Source organism: Ischnura elegans, chromosome 5 (assembly GCF_921293095.1).
Source record: "Ischnura elegans chromosome 5, ioIscEleg1.1, whole genome shotgun sequence".
NCBI classification, from domain to species: domain Eukaryota; kingdom Metazoa; phylum Arthropoda; class Insecta; order Odonata; family Coenagrionidae; genus Ischnura; species Ischnura elegans.
Window position 1 is genome coordinate 109184113 of NC_060250.1, and position 22425 is coordinate 109206537.

The 22425-nt window shown below is 35.1% G+C and overlaps 1 protein-coding gene across 2 annotated transcripts; it reads left to right on the plus strand.

The window, feature by feature from the left end:
* Positions 1 to 5: 5 nt before the first annotated feature.
* LOC124159403 (DDB1- and CUL4-associated factor 11) lies at positions 6 to 17704 on the plus strand. Of its 2 annotated transcripts, none has more exons than XM_046535189.1 (11): positions 6 to 483; positions 5392 to 5512; positions 7221 to 7322; positions 7404 to 7563; positions 9853 to 9999; positions 10698 to 10879; positions 11304 to 11396; positions 12460 to 12706; positions 12981 to 13136; positions 13755 to 13861; positions 14731 to 17704. In XM_046535189.1, exons 1-11 carry the CDS (start codon positions 371 to 373, stop codon positions 14932 to 14934), a joined length of 1632 nt encoding a protein of 543 aa, XP_046391145.1. In that variant the 5' UTR covers positions 6 to 370; the 3' UTR covers positions 14935 to 17704. The 2 variants fall into 2 exon arrangements, with proteins under 2 accessions (XP_046391145.1, XP_046391147.1); XM_046535191.1 differs by having other exon boundaries at positions 397 to 483; positions 5399 to 5512.
* The last annotated feature ends 4721 nt before the right edge of the window (positions 17705 to 22425 follow it).

Below are 22425 nucleotides of genomic sequence, written 5' to 3' on the forward strand. Positions count from 1 at the left end.
CCGCTGGCCGCGCGACTCACAAGCGAGCATAGGCATATCACAGATTTTTTCATGGCGAGCGACGGGTGGTGTCTTTGCTGACGATGCTGGAAGAAGGAGGAGACGGAAGACGATAGGGGAATGATCGAAACACGGGTGGGCTGTTTTCCAGATCTCGAGCGATATCGCGATAGGGAGGATGGGGACCTGGATGCATTTCTTCCTTCATTTGTTATTTACTTCATCAGTTGGATCGAGTTGGATAACCACTACGCAGTGTTTTGGGATACAGATGGAGAAGATCTTTTCTGTATGTGACCATTTGCGAGTGTATGACGGCAGTTCCCAGTCTCAGTAATCTATTTTCGTGTTGTTACATAATTTCGGTTGTATGGGATCCTCTACGTCTAGAACAATGGACAGTAGTGACTCTCGGTCACGGTCGGAGGATAGTTTTGATGAAGGAACCGACTTGGCTACCATCTTGCAGATTCTAATCAGAAGGTCTGTTTACAATTCGAAGAAAATAAAGAATTAGAGTATATCTAAGCATGTTTCTTATGGGTCGCTATTGCAGCCAAGTGCTCATTTCCTTATCTGTTAAAAGGTAAATCTCAAACAATGAACATTAAGTTCGCATCTGTTGGGTGCTATCCTAAGCATTGAGTTTTAAATATAGGTGAATTTTGCCTATCCAAGGTAAGGAAGGCCAGTTATTTGTTGATTGATAAATATCCCGGAGGCGATGGACCAAAATCTTGATAATTCTATTTATAAACGCAAATGTCTCGGACAAGTGATGGAGATGGCAGGTTGTTCATAATATCATCATGACTCGTCCATAGTTGCTACGTATTTCAGCCTAAAGGGTATTTATACTTGTGCGAGGGAAGTATTTTTATACCATTTCATGCATCTTTTGTGTTGCCATTGCTCGAACTGACAGCAAGCTTAATTCGCATGGTATGAATTTAAACGCCCGTCTCTTGTGTAATGATAGCCAGCTGTTTTCAGCGCAAGGAGATTAAATCACTGTTGATGGACAGCTGACCCCTGCATTTTCAAGCAATAATCTTCGTTATTTTTTCTTGCAACGTCACTAATTTAAGATAATGATAAGTATTCCGTGAACGGTTGATAAGAAAATGGCATGCGAATTTGATAGTCTTAGATTGCTTATGCTAATGGGATGTTATGTATGACAGGAGAAAGGCTCACTTATTTAAGTTACATCAGAGTAAAAATGTTATTATCTCCTAATTCCGTCTCTGTAAGGGTTTCTGTCGCTAAAACGCACAGACTCCCTACTCTCTGAACATTTTTTTTATTACAAACATGGCCCACCTTAAGAGATAATTCAATAGATAAGCGAATTTGTCTGTATGCTTAAAGTGACCTGATTCTTTAGACTCCTTTCAATGAGAAGAATAGCATTTCCTTAGCACTCCCTCATATTACTATTAAGGTACTTTTTATATTCTTCCCTCTTCTGAAGATAATCCTAGATTGAAACTTTGCATGCAGCATGTTAAGCTGCAATAAATGTGTTTTTACAATTTTTTTCTGACAGGTAGGCAATTAAATCGGATCAATATTTTTAAAACACTCATCAAAGCCAATGCGTCTATAACATCAATCACATGATCACATATTTTGCCTCTCTGATGAATAGGCTCGGTAATTGTTTCTCATTTGCCACGAAAAGTATATTTTGAATTATTATTATTATTATTGATCTTGTGGGCATTTTTTCTGCCATCTTCTTTGTCATTTTCTCCATTTCATCAGTGTTACAACTTGCATTCCTTTGAAAGCCAAACATTGTGGCATCACAGTCGCCGATTACAATATTTGGTGTGTGATTAGTTTAAATTCAAGTGCCCGGATAATTCTCAGTTGCCCAAATAAGTATGTACTTAAACCAGCCAATATATGTATTGGTATGCCACTCTATGACGGTTAAGGTATTTTTAAGAGCAACTTTCTATGTGGAAGGGTCTAGGTACACATTGGAGAAAGATAGGAAGCACATTAGCTGTGCTGGGTCCGTTGGATTCCTCAGTTCTCAGTCTCATTGATTCTCAAGCTTAGAACTAAAATTGGAACCAAAGCCAAAAAGAATTGGTGGCAAAGTAATTTGGCTAAATACACAAGTTGAAAACTTTCTTGAGCATCATTTAGATTGCATAATTTGTATAGGAAAAGGAATAGGCCTTAAAATTAAGGAAAAATTAAATTAAAAAGGAAACAATCAAACCAAGGGTAATCAGTCTTTAGTCACTGAGGTTGGAGCATGCTGTTAGACCTATTCCTCCAACCTGATATTACAAACTCTACGAGTTGAACAATTTTCTTCAAAATTATTATTCTCCATACTTTTGAATGCATTTGAGACAGCTTTTAAGCTAAGCCCTGTAAAGCCAAGTTATTATAATATTATTCAATAACTACTTAGCTGATCCATACACTTTTGTACTGGTGGATGTGATTACATACAATATTGTATAACGATAATGAGGATAGATATGTTAACATATGGGAGGATATATCCAAGCACAGCTATTATTTTTTACTACTAAGGAAGAAATTAATTCTTAATATTGTCCACCCTCTTAAGCATGGAGGCCCATAAACATAAATGGCTGCTTGTGATAAGACTGCTTGGAGCTAGTGCAATACTTCAATAGGAAGTTATCTTGTTAGTTGCCTATTTATAGACATTCTTGAATCTATTTCTGTGTTTTTTTCACAGTTATATTTTGAAGATGTTTGGTATTGGGAAGGGTGCATACAAAATTTGCTGTATAGTCTTTAAAGTAGATATTACATCAAGTGAAACAAGGAAGGTTCTCAGATGACAATGTTAGAGACCATCTCTGGCTAATCCAAATTTTTAATGAAACACAAGAATTTTGGATCATCAAATTAAACACAATAAAATAGCATGTACAAAATAGCTTTATTTTTGTGATAGCCTAAAGAGATGTGAAAGGAATGATGAATGAGAGAAGGGCAATAGCAGGGGGCAGTCTATTACTTGGATAACAAAACAAAGTAAGTCTTGATTTGAACTCGGTTCAAGTGAGTTTCATGATCAAGGAAATTCTAAGAGGGAAAATATCGGGGGATCAAGAGAATTTAATGGCCTGTTTTCAACTGAAAAATTTTTTCTTTAGAGCTTGTTTTGATATGCAAATTCATTCACATATTGAGGCTAAAAATTACTTGGCTATCAATATTTACATATATATCACACAATGTTTTTGGTCTACACATGTATGCACACATAAAGATCAATGTTGTGGAGCGGGGTATAAGCTGATCCCATGCGCAGTACATATATAGAAATCGTTTTTCCATTGTTTACTGTCACCGTCTTAATTCAATTTTGAGTTAACCTTGAGAGGGGGGAGGTTCCTAGTTTCCCACTTCTCCGGGTACTATCCTTCCCGAGCAAGGTGGCCTTCTAGTATTTGATAAAGTAGCTTTGTATAGTCCATGCAATAAACTTATTAAAACCAGCCTAGGTTTCATTTACTCTGTAACATGTTGTGGTTAAAAAAAATGGCAAGTTCTTACGCTTAGAGAATTGAATGGGATAGTAGAGGTTTAGGTTTTAAAGGGAGGAGTCAGGGTAGGGAGGAAAAACTTGTTTAGGTCCAAATTGAGATTCAGTCAAAGGTTAGGAATGTGTTTCTTGAAGATGTAAAAAATATATTAACCATACCATACCGTAAAATATTATATAATAATATATTAACCATGAATAGTTACAAAATGAGGTTGTGACTACCCCATTTGTAGCATTAGAAGTACATGCATTCCACAAAAATCTATGGCATTGCATTAAATCACTTTTGTATTTCATCTTCATCCAAATTCCTTTTCCCAATATCCTCCCCCATAAGCACCTAGGTGACATTAAGTAACCTTTCACGACCCAAAGGGGAATAAGAGATAGTGTAAAGTACATACATAGAGAAAAACATCTCACAAAGGAACAGAAATTTGATCGTATCAAAACCATGTTGGCTTTAGGCTATGACTTATGGGCAGCATGACAAGCAATGACTTTATAGGGTTTCTATAAATAACCACCCTATAGAATTATTGCTAGGAAATAAAGCCTGTAAACAGCACAATAACTTGTGTTGTCAACTGTGGTCAAATTCAGTTCTCATGGTGAGCTTGCATAAATGAAAGTTATTTAATTAGGTTTTCTAACTGCTGTTTTGATATTTATTTTTCAATTGTATTCCATTTATTTATAAACAACAAGGGTCTACAAATATATGTGAGTTAGAGCTAGATATTTATTTTAATATCCGTAGCAAGATTGAGACCAGAGAGCCCGAATAAGTTCAACAGATTCAGGCTTCAATTGGTGGAAGTTAGACATATTTAAGTAAATGAAAGGTCGTAGCACTTTTCCACAAGAATTTTTAATGCGTACTATTAATTTAGTATTTAATGAGTACGCATTAAAAATTCTTGTGGAAAAGTGCTACGACCTTTCATTTACTTAAACCAGAGAGCCCCTTCATTCTTATCGCCTGACCCTTTGAAAAGCTTACAGATACCATTTATTTGCAAGGAGAAGGTAAGGTGATATTTTTTGTCATCCAGACAAGAAGAAATAATTGTTAAACAAGTTACACAAACTGTTAATCCATAAATTGTCTCATAATTCAAATACACATTTTCATTTTATAGCATAATTTGGTCTAAAGTTGTGTTACAACTCAGTATGACATTGAAAATTAGCCAAATGAAATTTTTCCTTCAGGGGCTAAAAAAAAAAATGGGCTGTTATATAAGAATTGGGGTCATCTTACATTATCAAATATGGTCGGCATATATTGAAGGCTATATAGCAAAATAATCAAAATAGGAAGTTTTAATCCGATGGCCCACTCATGGATGGATGGTTACCAAACTCATGGATGTGAAAAGCAATGAATGGTCTAAAATCCAAATGCCACCAGAAATATAATTTATTGGATATAATAGCACCACAGTGGTTATGGTGCATTATAAAATGAAGGAATTGGCCAAATTTTTATTCACTTGCGTACGTCAAAATCGTTTCAAAATACTGTAACTGAGATCTCTAGGGTTAACAAATGATCCAGTGATATAAGAAATGAATGTTAATCCTGAAAAATTATTTTCACAGCGTAATTTTGCTGTATCTAAGACAATAGACTTTTCTACCCAACAGGCTGGAAAAGAATTGGGAAGCTTGCATTGGTAACTTTTTTCCAAATACTTACATGTCGTAAAAACTCTTTAATCAACTTACTTGTTATAAATGGTTTCTTGAACTGTGGTATTTTGGAAGTCAGCTGCTTCATCATTTGCCGTTTTCTTTCATTTTGTATCTGTGGCTCTATTGATGCTCATTTCTTTTAGTGGCCAGGTGCAAGTAGCCCCTTCTGACCGTGAGGAGAGTGATGATGATGGTCCGGAAAGTGTTGGTGGTTCAGACTCGACATCCAAAGCAGAAATGCAACCTAATACAGAAAATTTGGATGTAAGTTCCACTACCTTTTACGATGAGGACATTTTATTCCATCTTTAGTTCACTGATTTCCTTATCCATAAATTATTCCCAGCATAATTCTTCAAATATGGAGAAGAAATTAATCATGTTTCGATCATCATGGAATTATTGATTGATTGGTATTTTACAATATAATTATGTATAAGTATGAAAAGCATGACACATTTCAATACCTTTCATTTTCAAAATTCCATTATGCAATTCCTTTTTCTATTGATAATTAATTGCTTCAACAAACGTAACACTGTGATAAAATCGACAAATATTAAAGAGGTGACCTTGCATAAAATTAAACATCATATTTCTTTATGCCTTGGTGGTGGTCTTGCTTTTTATATTTCTTTTTAAAAAAATTAGCCAATGGATTAATCTGAAACTTTCAGTGGTCATTATTTTTGCATTTTTAGCAATTTTGCATGAATAAATAGCATATTTTTAATTTTATGGGCCATTTTTGAAAATCGTGTAGTCATTGGACTTTAGGCTTATTTACTTGATGACAAAACTATGTACACTGGTAGAAGGGGAAAAGGCAGGCTCTCTACGGTTTGTATTGTCTTACATGAGGTGACAAATAAATCTGCAGAATCGTCATCTACCTGGAGTTTCACTCACTGTTGATCAGCTGCTGATTGTGTTTTGGTGGCGTTGTCCTTTCCAAAAACGTATTCCATCTCATCTGGATATAAACAGTATTAAGGTTTATTGGGCAAATAACTTAGTAGCTGCCTATCCATCAAGGAAAATGGAGTGAGAGCCGAATCCTAACCTGACTTAGCCATAAGCCTTGGGCCTCATATTTTGGCTCTAATGAGAAATTATCTTGCAACTATTTCTTAAGAATGAAAATTCAAAATACAGCATTTTTGTGTATCTTTCAAAAAATTTCCAAGTTTTCCTCCAGAGAGGTTTTTGAATGCATTATTGTAAAAAATGTTCTCTCCGTAGAGGTAAATAATATAAAAACTTCTCTTAATTATTGACAATTAAGGAATCAGTCCCTGAACACACTAAAAATGCAGAACTCATGAGAATACATTGTGAAGTATGCAATTTCAATAGAAAATGTCTTGACTGTTTAAATTGCGTACTTCACAATGTAAGTCAAGAAATGTTAAGTAATTTAAAAGCTAAAGAAAATAACAAATAATACCATCAACGTTACTAAATTCATGAATACATGAGGGTTAAAATAAGTAGGGATCTCCTCAGCCTTGAAAGTAATTTTTTTGTAAGCCAATGAGTGTGAATTTCAAAATGAGCATTCACAACTAATCCATTGGACTCTCCTACTATTTCTGTATCGATAAAGTGCCAATAGATAACAATAACTCATAACAATCCCAACTTATTGTAGCGAAGTGGAGAGACATTTTGGAAAGCTCTCCAGACAATTCATAGATGAATATGTTTTCTAGCATCAATTGGTGGCTACTAGGCTGTGTGGGTGCTGCAGAAAATTTCATAACTTCAAATGGATGTTGTTATTTCACCAACTCAATGTGGTCACTATGTTGGGGCAATCTACACTCATTACCTCTTGCGTAGAATTAAATTTTTTTTTACAATTTGCTATAAGAAACCATCTTTTCCATTTGAATTTATTCCCTATCCCCAACACTTTTATACAATTTACCTATTAATATGATTGAATATGCATTCTTTCCTTGTATTTCAGAAAAGCCAGCTCAGTTTTTCTACCATGCAATCTTGTGGTTTAATACATTCCAGTGGACATAAGCGGCCAAGTTCTGTTACTTCTATGATAAAATTAAGAGAGGTAATGTAACTTAGCAATATCTATGTCAGTGACTAAAGGCTTATGTTATGTTGATGATTATTGCAAATTTTTCTGTTATAGAGGGGCATACAAGGAACGAATGGATTTAGCCGAGCTGACTGTTGCAAAATATCTAATTGCTATCTTCCAAATAAGAAAACAACAGTTGCTTCCTACCGAAGCAAGGCATTCTGTGGCACTTACTCCAAAGATGGCAATGTCTTCCTCAGTGCTTGCCAAGGCAAGTGAAATTAAAATTGTAATAATTTTTTATTGGATAATTTTCGATTAATTTTATCATTCTAATTGTGGTAAACAGACAAAAGATGTTACCTATCCAAATTATTGAGTTGTTAATATTTTCCAAATATCTATGTATCGGATTTAATGGCATTATTTGTGAATGTGCAGCTTGTTCAGCCATTCAAATGCAATGATAAATAATTGCTTAATCAAAATATTCTTTATGCAAGTACTTTCACTTTGTTTAATACAATGCATGTATTTTGCTCCATTTATGATTTATATCGATTGTTCGTAAATGTTTATGAAGGGGATACTTTGGCAGAAATACATACTATTTACGATTATTGCATTATTACTAAAGGTGTTCTTCTTGAGAAGGTTGGTTTTTACATGAAATATTTTGGGAATTACAAGAACTTATTCCCACTTCCACATTAAACTTTCTCTTTAAGTCACAATAATGTCTCTTCCCTTATTATGCACTCATTAATTCTGTCCTCTCCCCATTCTCTGCTTACCTAACCTCCTTCCCCAATCAAGGCTTTAAGCATCCTGCTCAGCACTCACTCCATCAAACCCTGTCTCATCATCTCCTCTAGAAGTTAACCTCACCCACAAGGTCAACCAGTTCCTCGTACCTCCCATTTTATTTCCTCTTACCTGCTAATTCTCTGTCAAATACCTACCAGTGCTTAACTTCAGAATATTGCTACCGCCGCATAATTTTTTTTGTAGGTAATGACTCTTACCATTATTGATTTGCAGCCATGTGTTGTCCAGGAAGATAAGGCATATTTTTATTTTTTTTGGATGCAAACTTGGTTTATTTTTTCCTCTCCTAGAATAGTCCACTCTGCTCACATACTATGAAAGTCAATGTCACAAAACAATCAAAAATTTCTCACTGTAACTGAAATTTCAATTTTTAGAATGTCCCGAAACTGTGAAATCTTGATGAGATTTCCTCAAAGGATTTTAGTGTTTTAACAAAGCATAGAAATTGTTAGTGACACTGGGGAAAGAGCTGTAAAATTAGTTGCAAAAGTTTTAAAAGGCAGTAATTTGACTAGTGGTGAAGGGAAACATCAATTGCTCCTCTTTACAGTTGTTAACTGTGAGAAAGTAAGTAAACTTAGATCTAGGTTTTATATGTAGTGAGATACTGCAGCTGAAAATGTTTGCCCCTGTAAAATAGGCAGTTAATTTGTATTGCCTTCTTTTGCCCAAATTGTTATTATTTTTTGAGGTACACACTTAGTTTTATTTTTCCGTGCATAAATAGACCATTCTGCTCACATTCTACTCTGTGAAATTTTCCGATGACCGATATTTTGGCACCTTGATATTGTAGCATTGATCTCATTACTATGATGAAATAGGTTAAACATTTATGAGCCTTTCTGGACCATTTCCCATGCTCTTATTGGATTGATCCAGATTTCAAAATTCTTATATTTCACCAGAGCATCAAATGAGACTTGCCTGCCTCAAAAAGTTTTACCTCTACTTTCTTTTGAACACTATAACCTTTCTTTCTTCATTTATTAACACCCATGTCTTGAATGGCATTAGCTTTTTCTCTTCCGTTTGTCCTTAGTGTACATGTTTCTATGCTGTATAGTGCCATGCTCTGGATCAGACTCTAATTTCACCTTTGCTTTACACTTCTCTCAGTTCTCTTATTACCTCATTTTTTCACAAATACCTCCTTTGCTAATGGAATTCTCTTCTTGCTATCCTTAAGTGTCACGTTTTAAGTATTTTCTTTCACTCATTCCTTTCCATTAGGGCTAATTTAATGTCAACAAAAAGTATTAACAAGGTTTTTTGTAGTATGCCAAACTCATTTGATGTGCAGGAAAACTTCACTAGCGTAAGGACACTTCAACAACTTCAGTTTTTTAAGTACTCATTGAATGTTATCCTCATATATATTCCGGGATAAAATTTTAGCCAGGTCATAGCTAGTAGGAGGTCAAGGGGTTCAAATCCTATACATTTATTCTACAAATGCCTTTATTATTACTGTGCTTGGTGCCTCTCAACTGAATGAAGTAATACTACCATTAATTGCCCTCTGAAATTCTTACAGTCTTTAGTGAGCCCCATTCAAATGAAACTTCCTCCTTCCCTTTATGAAAAATATTCTGTCTCAGGCCTTCTGGATCATTAGTTGTGACTAAATTAAAAATATGATCTTGCATGACTCGAATTTCCAAAATAAATCTTATTCATTGATAAGCAAGGTAACCAGGGAAACAAATTTATTGTTCTATGTTTTCAGATCGTAATCTTCGATTGCATCATACCTGTGATGGAAAATTTGAACTTTTCAAGACTATTCAAGCTAGAGATGTTGGGTGGAGTATACTTGACACTGCCTTTAGTCCTGATAGCAACCACATAGCATACTCCAGTTGGTCTGAATGCAGTAAGTTACCTTATTTTCGTAAAATATATATAATGTATTCATTTTAATGTGTATGGCATTTATTGTGGGTATGATCTAATTTTTAAAGTAAAAGTTGTCAGAAAATTTATATTTACTTTGTGTAGATTGAAATGCCATACTACCTTTGTACAGGAATCAAATTGTATAACCATTTTACCATCATGTGGTGTTTAATATCATTACTTCTCTATTCTTCCATCTAAGTGATGAACTCTTTCCCTGGAATACTTAACAGAATTGGGTTTGTAATTCAATAAAGTGAATGGACTTACAATAATGAAGTATTATTAATTTGCTGTTTTAGTTTTCATTTTGCTGGTATTAATTTTATTCACATTCCATTAGAGTTCACATAATTAAGTATAGTATTCTTAACACTTCATTAAAAATAAATATCATTACTGTGGTGTATTTGAAGTTGAACAATGGTGAGCTCTTCCCGCACTAAGAGGGTTAATGCATGGACTGTATTATTTCTAGCATCTGCATTTGGAAATGCTATTAACAGTTAACTTCCTTTGATTTTACTCTGCAAAATGGCATTCAAGAGTTGTTGAATACTGTTTTTAATGAATCTGATGACTATTGAATATTACGAACTGTAGTGATTTTTTTTATATTCTCTTCTTGTTTTTCATGTTTCAGAAAAATCAAAATTGCCTACTTTTGCTTTGCAGTTCATCTTTGCAGTATATATGGTGACTCCGATAACCAGGAAGCTCTCCCATTAAACCCAGATGAAAGGAGGTTTTGCATATTTTCATTAGTGTTCTCATTAGATAATAAGGAAATCCTCGGCGGAGCCAATGATGGGCATCTATATGTATATGATCGTGGTTCTCAGCAGAGGTGTCTCAGGGTAACCATTAAATTGCTATTTTAAAATAGAAAAAAAAACTATTTTAAGCTTCTTCGAGACATTCTTTTAAAATTCAATTCAAGCATTGGCTGCTGTTTCCAGTGCTCATATTTTTTAACTAGATGATATATTCCTTCCACTGAAAGTTTGAAGTATGACCTGAAAATTCATTTAAACTGGTAGCAATATTGTTTCAAATGCCCCAAAAATAAATATTTATTTCATTGAAGCCAGATTTTCCTCTCTTTTTTACCAAGGGTGCTGGTAAAAATTGTTTCACCTTTGTTGACTTCACATTCCATCAACCAAATTTTAGCTAATTTCTTCATCCACACTTATTTCTCCTCCTTCATATCTTGTTAATTTTAATACCACATTTGAATCTTTATATCTGATGATTTTTATAAATTCGTTTTGTTTGCAGATAGAGGGGCATAATGACGATGTAAACACTGTGGCTTTTGCTGACGATACATCACAAATCCTTTTTAGTGGTGGCGATGATGGATTATGTAAGGTATGTGATCTGATAAAGGACTTTGAAATTTAAAATAACACAAAATTTTCTATTTTGGTGGACTTGATTCATAAATACTAAGCCAAATATTAGAATGGGGTTGTACTCATAAAATTTTCATGCCTTTAGGAGCACCTTTTTTATGTGTATAGAGTATAGTTCATATAGTATATTCTGTGTATAGACCTATATCAATGACTTTTGCTATGTGGTCACTTGGAATGCAATTTTCGAGTGCACTAGAGGGGAGTGTTGTGAAGCACAGTTGATTGCCCTTCTGGGGAAAGGGATGATTACCTATGGAGAACAAAAAATGAGGAATAGAAACCAAAACTAAAAACATTTCCCCAAAATCTATAACGAGACATCTTTAGGTCATTTGTGGCCGAAGGAAATTTGTAATCACATTTTGGCTTCCAAATTCGAAAAATTTTGTATTCTTCACTTGAAAATAAATCCTTAGCCGCAAAAACCTTGGCGTTCATCCTGGATACTTTCTAGCACAGGGCCATAGTTAGGCAGCGGGCATGCAAGCATTTATGGCCCTGGGAAGGGGGGCAGCTCAAAATTTTCATATCTGGGGTATTTTTTATAGGAATGAATATTTTTTTTGTGCGTGTGTATGTTTCATACCAGACTATGGATTCTAAAATTTCATTTTTTTTTATTTATTTGGGTAATGCATGTATGATTTTTATAATTTTGAAATTACGAGGGAATTCCAGCAACGTGGATATTGTAGGTTACTAATATTAGGAGGAATGTGTAATTTACAATAATTTATGCTTTCAAATCTACTGCAAAGTTATTCATTGAAGAATACTATCTCAGATAAAATCTAATAACTTTTTAAATGATTCCCTGTAGGTAAGTGAGCATAGAAAAACCAAGTATAAATTTTTTGTGAGATTTATGAAAAATTCTTGAAATTACATAATTTGATTAATGAAGAGCCAATTTTTTTGTCCCAATGACTTTGTATTATCAAGAGTTTACTGTATTTGCATGTTCACCTTCGTGTGGTATCTAATCTCACATGCCTTTTTCTCTTTGTTCTTTTTAGGTGTGGGACCGTAGAACACTAAGTGAGTTTAACCCTAGACCTGTGGGTGTTCATGCTGGTCACATGGATGGATTGACTTATGTTGATCCACGAGGAGATGGGCGACATCTCATAACAAACTCCAAAGACCAGTCCATAAAGCTTTGGGATATGCGAACATTTTCTTCTACTATTGGTGAGGACAATACTAGGAAAGCTGTAGCAGATCAAACCTGGGACTATAGGTGGCAAAGAGTTCCTAAAAAACGTGAGTAATGCATTTGTTGCTCATAATTCAGGATATCGTTTAGACTTTTTTTCAGCAACTTTAATACATTACTGTTTACAAATCATAGGTGATATTAATTAAAAGTTATTTTGCATGCCTAATAATTGTGAGTTTTATTTATAGGTTTGTTCAAATTTGATTTTATTGAAGTATCATTAATTCTTCCTGTTTAGGAAAGTCGTTAAGAAAGTGTTAGATAGACAAGCTACTTATATGCAAAATATTGTTTCTTATTTATTATTGGTTATTGTAGTGAGCCATCCAAAAAAGCCCCTTATTGGGGATACATCAGTGATGACATATCGAGGTCATACAGTTCTTCAAACACTAGTCCGTTGTCATTTTTCTCCTGAGTTCACCACTGGGCAGAGGTACATATATACTGGCTGTGCTGAAGGACGGGTTGTCAGTAAGTACTCATGAATTTCATTTTGAACCATTCAATCCTGTCAATTTCAATCACTTACTAGCTGTTTATTTCTCTTTGTCATTTGTGAATGCTGATTCTCAGTATCTTTTTACTATTCAAATTAAACTTTTTTGAATTTACTACTTTTGGTGATTAATTTAAGTGTCAGTCACTTAATAATTTTCAATGCACCCCAATTATAAATATCAATTTTCAAGCCTAGTGTTTGCATGTGGTTACTCATATCCTTTTTGGATTCACAAACTGAAATTGCGTTTGGTACAGGCATTGGTCATATGGTGGCATAATATTTTAGAAATGTTGGTGTTCAAAAAATATCTCTGGAAGAAGACAAAGAGTATCAGTAAAAACTTTCTTGTGTGTTTCACTTGATGTCCTCATATATATATTTATCGGTTCCCTCACTAAGGCTTATTTATTGGCGTTTATCCCTCTGTAATTCTGATGATTCATCTAGTTCAACTATTACTTCGCAATATGCCATTGCCTGAGACATTTTTTTTAAATATCACTTTTAATTTAAGTTAAATTTTGAGGTATTTATGTATTTCTGAAATCTGAAATTCTCTAAAATTGGTAAACTTTATTTTATTCTAGTATATGATGTATTAACTGGAGAAATAACTAGTGTTCTACATGGCCATGATGAATGTGTCCGAGACGTGTCATGGCATCCATATAGACAAGAGCTTATTAGCACTTCGGTAAGATATCTTTCCTAGTGAATATCCATTTCAATGGTCATAATATCTCTATCTACCAGAGGATGTTTCATCAGGAAAAAGATCAGGAACAATGCTGATCCACTATCTTGCTCATGACCTTTTTCTTGTGATTCATCATCATGGAGAGGTTCCAAAATGGACATTTCTTTTCATGTTCTCTGTGGGTGTGTTATTTATTGCTGTTCTTAACAAGTATTGAAATACAATGGCTTCAGCTAGTGAACATATTCCATTATATCAGACTATGTAACAGGTAACTTAAATAATTGATTACTGCCATTCAGTCACCCATATCAAACTATTTTTTGATATTTAGCTTCAGCCATTATTTTGTCATTGAATATCAGATCAACTTTTTGTGACAGAAATTATGATAGGTATTCCATGTTTGTTATGTAACCTAGCATCGATCTCTATTTAAAAATTTCAACTATTTAGCGAGTTTGAGATACTGTGGTTAATAGCCAAAATTATCGTTCATGTTGTTTACAATATGAATGTGTAAGGGATATGAATACTTCCTGGTTTGCATTCAGTATTTAGTAGTGTTACTGGTTCATTTAGTGTCATTGAGTGGACAAAATTATTTATTAAAAGAATATTTCTTCGTTTAAAAATTTGAAATATCATTATATGTATACCCTATGAATTTACACATTAAAAATTGGTATGGCTTGCAAAGTTTTACCAAGTTATACCAAGAGTTAAAAAATATATTGTATTCCCTTTAATTATAAATGCTACATATCATCAAAATACTTTCCCATTAATTCTTGTAACTATTTCTCTTTTTTCCTCTTTCCTTCCGCTACCCCACAATTGAAAATTTATCATGGATGTGTGTTCAGTGGGATGGAACAATAGGGCAGTGGACTCATGTAGGGATGACATTGATGATGGATGATGAAGATGACAATATGGAGGGGGATAGTTGTGATATGAAATTTTTTGATTCTGATGGATGTGCGAATGAGCCTAAAGTATTGAGAAGAAGCAAAAGGATAGCTCAGAAGAAGCAGGATGAGCAACAGAGGCAGCAAAGGAACTGTTGACAGGATTCGGAAGATTGTTGGCCCTGGTGAAGACTTAAGCCATCATAGTTAGGTGATTCAGTGATAATGCGAGAGAGACTGTTTTATAAAATAATACCTAACTATCAGTGGCTCATGGAAAGTTGTGTTTGCCGGTCTCATGTGCTTTGCTCAAAATCCTGAACGTGGAGGCAGAGTAATTTATATGGAAAATCTTAATTCTGGGAATACTGTATTTGATGGAATCCAGACTTGTATATTGAAGCATTGTTTGCTGTCCTTGTAATTATGGAGCGTTGATATTTAATTTGTAAAGTTAATTATATATGTAAGCTGACTGAGGGGCTATCTCTTTTGAGTTCATCAGTTCACTTTCTTTCGGATGCCGCTTTAAATATTCTTTTACGAAGCTGTTTGCATGTGCACTTTCTTCATGGCTGTAGGTAAAATGAAATTTTTTTTTTTTTCAATCAGTTCCCTACATTTGTTTAAATAAATTTATTTTTTACGATATAACGTGGGCATGTTTGTGCTCCAATGAGTATTGGCAAATCTGTAGTATTCATAATTGTCTGTTTTGAAACATGTACTTCATTTCATTGACTCTGAAACCTACCCTGTTGTGAAAAATCCAAGCTGAACAAATATTGGCACGTCCGGATCAATGCAGAAGCAAGCAACTTGAATTTGACATCATCGAGAAGGGTATGATCGCCATAATTATTATTCACTGCTGATGCATTATAAAGTATCTTTTTTCATGTTCTTTTGAATACTATAATTCAAGTAATCTTGGAATTGATCTATTATCCAAGTTTGGGAGAATCAGTATCGCATTGTTATGAAACAACATCAAAATCTCATTCAGGTACGAGATGAGCAAAGTCATGATCGTTTCATGCCTGTCATTTTAATATACACACATACTTTCTTTGCAACCAGAAAGTGATCTAAACATAATGACGGTGAAAAATTGTTAGAGTGAAGCTTCAGATCTGCCAATGTTCATATGGTTCCATTGATTTTGTACCAGCAATTCATGCATCGGTCATGGATTCAGGTGATGTAGTGGTCTCAAATTTACTTGATACTCTGTCCTGTTTCCAAAAACAACTTGTCAACTGTGGCTGTGCTTAATGCAGTTCATAGGAGTAAAAATAGTTTTGGTCACCCTAACCATCTTCATTGGATGCAGATAAGAATCTCATCAACAGCAAAGATATGTTAACTTTTATCCCATACGTACCTATATTCTTCAACCAGAGGCATGCTCAGTTGTGCTCAATAGTGATAATTTATTTTTTGTGAATATTTCTACTATTTATAATTTTTTTGTTGCAAGTTGAAGAGTCTATTCCAACCATGTGTTGAACTGTGGAGAAATTACTTCCCCATGATAATTTTTATCTAGGTTAACTGTTACATCACAGTAATATATTACATCTCCACTGCCTCATGAGGCATATCAGTATAACTGTCGTGCCAGCTTAGCAAGTGAAATTTTTACAGACTTCAGCCACATAAATTTATTGAGACGTATAGTTTTTTACCAGATGCGTTTGAGTTCCAAATGAAATGTACTTTACTTTTACAATGATGTAGGTACCGTAAAAATAATTAATGGTTACACTTTCTAAGGTGTAATCTTTGCCACAATTCCTGTCGTTTTGTTGTATATATTTCAGAAGAATGATGCCATGAAAAGGCATGCCATTGCCAAGTATTCATTTGGCACCAAAACTATTTGTTTGTGATTCCCAGCAAAATTTATAATTGTGAAGTGGTTTTCATGGTATTTTCTTTTTAGAAGGTTATTTGTAAATATGGATTATCTCCCAAGGTTTTATTTCACGCACATCATGTATTAGAGTCCACATAAAGTTTTATGCTTTGGAGTGAGTGCAATTATTTTTTATATTTCAAGGTAATTCACTGCTGCCATACTTATCAGTAGTAGTTATCGATATGTTCACATTTTGGTTTGTCAGTATTTTACCTCATCGTTATCTGACGCAAAACCTATGAGAATTGAATGCATTCTGGATGAAATTTTACTTGACGAGTAGGAATTTCAACTTCATGTGATTTAATAGATGTATTTTTCCTCAAATAGGTTTAAATTTCATTTACAATATGTATACAGACTGTACACAAATGTCGTGTATGTATGTAGTAGATGGAATGTCATGCAAGAATTATAGGTTTCTTATGTGGTGTACAGATGTTTTTCTTCTGTCCGAGTCCATAAATAGAGCGTTTCTGTTTGGCAAAAAGAATTGAGAATATTTTGGGAAACGAAACTATCACAAGCAAGTGAATGTAGGTAAATTAAATTGTACCAAACCTGAGGAAAAAAAAGTAGATCCCTTTAATTTCTTAATACATGTATGTAAGGCATAAATATCTTTATGGTCAGTTATTGGTATGACTTGCAAAAATCTGTCTTTCAATATTCGCTCATTCTTTTGTGGATGAGGATGAGGATTGAAGTGTGCATAAGTCAATGATTTCATCCATTGCTGTCATTATGTAAGCTAGCTCTTTTTCGTGTCATACTGACCCTGAATTCCATCCATTACTACAATCTCTGGTAATAATTTTTGCTTGCCAATGCAATTGTGATTTTAGAACATGAGAAATGATCATTGTTCAAAAAATAAAAAATATAATTGTTACAGAAAAGTGCAAAGCACCTTCATTTTGTCAACTGTAATGAACCTTGTGTAGAAACTAATTAGACATGGTATGAATGTATTATTGGATGCCCTGAAATAAATTCTTTATATAAAAATTCTGTACTTTTTGAGCAACTCTCATTTGCTCCTCCAGGCAGACCACATAATCCGTAATAACATTAAAGTGAGGTAAAAATGACAATGTGAGGCCTCACAAAATGATTTCTAGATTTTAATTGAGCATCAAATAAGCTGAGGGATTGAGTTCATATATATTTATTTACACTCAAAGTTTACAAGTATATTCTGTAAACACATGACAGTGATCCAGCTGGGTAGGAACCACTGTCCACCTGAACTCCCTTGCCCCATCTATGCTTCCCTATCAAGTTAGGCTCCCCTGCTCTCCTCTACACATCCCTGTCAAACTAAACTCTCATTTCCCAAGAGGGTGGTTTCCTAAATATTTCTTTTTTACTGCTACTAATTCGAAAGATTATTCCTTCTGGAGTATGTATTTCATGCTTTTGGATTTTTAAATGATGGTATCTATTTTTCACGGTTAAATTAAATGAAAAGTGAAAATTTTCTGGCCGACGAAAACGCAATGGCTAAGTATGAATACTGGGAAAACCCTGTGTGATGTCATTCTGGATCTGGCTGCTGCCGTGTGAGGCCACCTTGGTGCAAGGCTGCTAGTGCCACTACGATGCAGGCTGCTAGCAGTTAGCAGAGTACCCTGCGAGCAGGTAGTGCTTGGCTTACATAAGGGTTATTAATGCCCTATTAAACAAAAGCTTTCTGACCATTGGCAATTTTAATAGGTGATTATTAAGAAGTGTTTAGCTATGTGCCTCATGCATGCATTGGTAATCTCAGACGATGTAAAACTCCTGAGTACTCGCAGAGCACCTGGGTCCCTGTGACATCACGTGGAGTGGCATTGCATGGGCGCCAATCTAGCCTTTTTTAAATGCGGTTAAAATTGACCATTGCCATTCGTCTTAACTGGGATTTCTATAACCAAATAATGTGTATATTATGAATACTACACTAATGGTGGGTAACGAATCGCAATCAATGCCTTTCATGTTCTTTGATGGAGGTAACTACCCTAATGGCTCTTCTATTCAACAGAGTTTCCTTGCCAATCCTAGAATCACCTTCCCCTTGGGACTGAATGTCCAATCACATTCCCTTTAGCTCTTCCGTGCAATAGGAGTCTCTTGCCCCCTTAAGCTCCTCTCAACAACTAGGTTGTCTGTCCTGATAGGCTCCCCTGCCCCCCATGACCCTCCTTCTAAATCAACTCTCCCTCTCAAACCAGGCTCCTCTCCTCCTGTACGTTCCCAGGCCCTCCTAGACTCTTCATCCAACTCCTCTTCTAGCCCCTTTCTAGAGTTCCCTTCCACCTTAGGTCATACCTCATACATCCAACAAACGTAAGTTCCCTGCTTTCCTAGGCTATCCTTCACTCTATGGGCTTAAGCGTTCGAGGACTTAATTAAAATATAAGCCCGAAATAATGACATCAAAACCCAACTTGAGAAATGAATCTGACAGCCATGTCCACTGTATTGTCATCAAAGCTGGAATGAATGTTTATTTTTTACAAACAAAATCCTTTGCTTTGCATGAATCCAAAACATTACTCAATATAACATTATAAACTCGTTAAACTATAAAAATGAAGTGAGAAATATAAACTATATAATGATGAAGATAGGATGGTGTAGACTTCTCTCTAGCTACGATGGTGGTCGTTTACATCATGGTAACAGAAGGAAACCCAGCTAGGAGAAAATGTATACAGTTACATATATGCATTCAAGCATATGGTACAAGGTGTTGAAACTGCAGAAAGCAAAAATAGAAAAGACTATTTCCGGATAGCTAAAACAAAAAAAACTATTGCCCAACCAAGGTGGTGATGAATGAATAAATGTACCGGCAAATAAATTGATCGATAGATAAGTTAACCATCATGGTGAACAGCTAAGAAGCTAAAGTCATAGAGGAAACTGGAAAAATAAGAGATGCTGCATTAGTGGACTTGCGTCATTATTTTAATGGAGGAATTATCCATAGTTTAAAAAAACGAATGAATTTAAAATTTTTGTCAGTAAATCACCATTAGATACTAATTATTAGAAATGATCAACGGAAAATATTTTCGCAATTTTGCCACCGAATAATTTCCAGAACTCGTCTTTAAATAAAAGTCGCTCACTTCGTATTACATTTTCTTATTTCATAATTTCCATCCAGTTGTGGTAAATGTAAAAATCAAGTAATAGATAAATTCCCTAGCTTCAGAGCCATAGCGCCCGCAGGACTGTAAAATAAGTGCTAAAAAATACATATGCGTTTCCAACGATAAATTGAGCAGATAAAAAATTCACACGAGTCGTAATGATTCTATAAGATATGAAACCCTTTGCGTCTGAAGGTAATAAAACAAACCACGGGCCTAAGTCATTCCCACACAGTAAGCATTGACGTGGGTTCACGAGCTTATAATTATATTGTATGGTTATAATTATATGCTCAATGTTGTACTACATTTTTAATGCAATACGCTCATGTTCGCAGGATTTAGAAAGGTGAAACTTCCAAAAGGGGGCGGTATGGGGTGATTGGCGGCCCTCGGCAGGGGCCCATGATGGGGTCCTCCTTCCCAGGGGGTTCGGGGTCCTTCCCCGGAAAATTTTATGAAATTACAAAATAACGCTATTCTGAATCTTATAAACTTAGTTAAAGTTAAGAAAAATACTATTAAAAAGTGATAATTTCACAGCTTATAAACTATGATAATATATTATGGCCCTATTGTCTATCTAGTTAATTTGTTCCCTTTGACTACGCTGCAATCTAAAAAACCTCTAAAATGACCTTTTCGAATAACCCTTTCAAAAAGCGCCAGTTTCTTTTGCGACACCTTTAGCTCATGAACTATGATAATATATTATGGCCCTATATTGTCTATCTAGTTAATTTGTTCCCTTTAATTACGCTGCAATCTAAAAAACCTCTAAAATGACCTTTTCGAATAACCCTTTCAAAAAGCGCCAGTTTCTTTTACGACACCTTTATTTTTATATAATCTTTTTAGACTTAATACGTTGTAAATAAATCTGCTAATGAAAACTTAGAATTTTACAATTGCGGAAAAACTTATGTTCAAGTCATCTGATTCCTTTTTTGTTGCACCTTTCATATGAAAACTTAGAATTTTACAATTGCGGAAAAACTTATGTTCAAGTAATCTGATTCCTTTTTTGTTGCACCTTTCATATACGCTTCACAACTGACGCAAGCGTTGTGGGGGCCCTTTAAGCTCGGAGCTCTCGGCGATCGCCGACAAGCCAACCTGACCGGACCGCCCCTGCTTCCAAAGTAAGCAAATGAAATCGATGTCGCTGCACTTGAAAAGGAATTATTTGAACTAGGCTTCACTTCAACATCCGGAATCCCGACGTGACTCGAGTTGTCACAGAATATTTCCACCACCACACGACCAAAGGGAAAAAAGAATTCTTAGGGTTTCTCCGAACATTCGACGGACTGGTCTCCCTTTACCATCGCTCATTTCTTTTCACGCGAAGGTCGGCACGCAAAGGCACAATATTTCGCTGGAAGCCGCACCATGGGTAAAGCTGACCTTTACCTCGCGCACCCTTACGTGTACACAAAGTTGAAGTTTTTATCAATTGTCATTCTCTCTATATACAAATCACAATTATGTCCCAAAATAATTTCACCTGAATAATGAAAGAAAATTTATTTATTTTATTTATTTATATTTATTTTATTCTCAAACCACCGGATACAGCTCTTATTGGCCATTTTACACCGGGGTGTTCAACAAGTAAACGTACACAAACAACCATGCCCTCGAGTCCAGGGCCTGGACCGGGGAAACCCACCCAGGCGGGACTCAAACCCGCGACCTGTTGTTTGGCAGGCGAGAACGTTACCCCGCCGCCACCGAGGCCGGCAAGATCTTTCTTCTTTAATATCTTTTACAGATAACTTTTTGAAGAACACAGCTCTTTGGAGAAACTAAATGTTAAAAAATACTCTTTTTTGACGTGATTTTAACCACTTTTTAAGGCATGGGCAACTTGACTTAGCATTTTAATCATCAAGTCTTTTATTATTTAAGACCAAGGAGGGCAGTGGCGCAGCGAGGGGGGATTATGAGGGAAAATCCCCCCACCCCAGAGCTCAGAGAACTTTTGAAGTTTAATCCATTATACTTACTGGATTAGTATTACTTATAGAATAGTGTTAGGATTAATCAAATATCTCTCCTTAAGTGGTAAAACTAGTCATTTTGAACCATTAATCTTAAACTTTTCTGGAGGAGGGCACCCGCAACTCCCACTTACCCTGGCGGGTACGCAATACCCCCCAAACACCCCAAAGTATTCGTTACGCCTAAAAAACCCCCAGCCTTAATTCTTAGCTGCGCCCCTGAAGGAGGGTGATGCCTTTTTCCACTCTCGAGGAATAACAACTTCTACCATAAAATATAGGTATAAATTGCATAAAATGAAAACAAAATTGAATAGGATAAAAGCGATTTAAGTCTAAATTCACGAAATAACAATCGGATATTTTTGAAGTCGAAATTGAAGAAAAATATAGTCATTATAAACGACAAAATTTTACCCTTATAACGTATGTCCTGAGATTTTACCGTACAACTCTCATTTTTTAAACCGGAATACATAATACCGACAATTCTATCCCTTAGTAGTTCATACTTAATTACCATGTTTTTTTAATGGCCTCACTTTGAAAACGTAGCGGGAGAATAATGGCATGATATTGT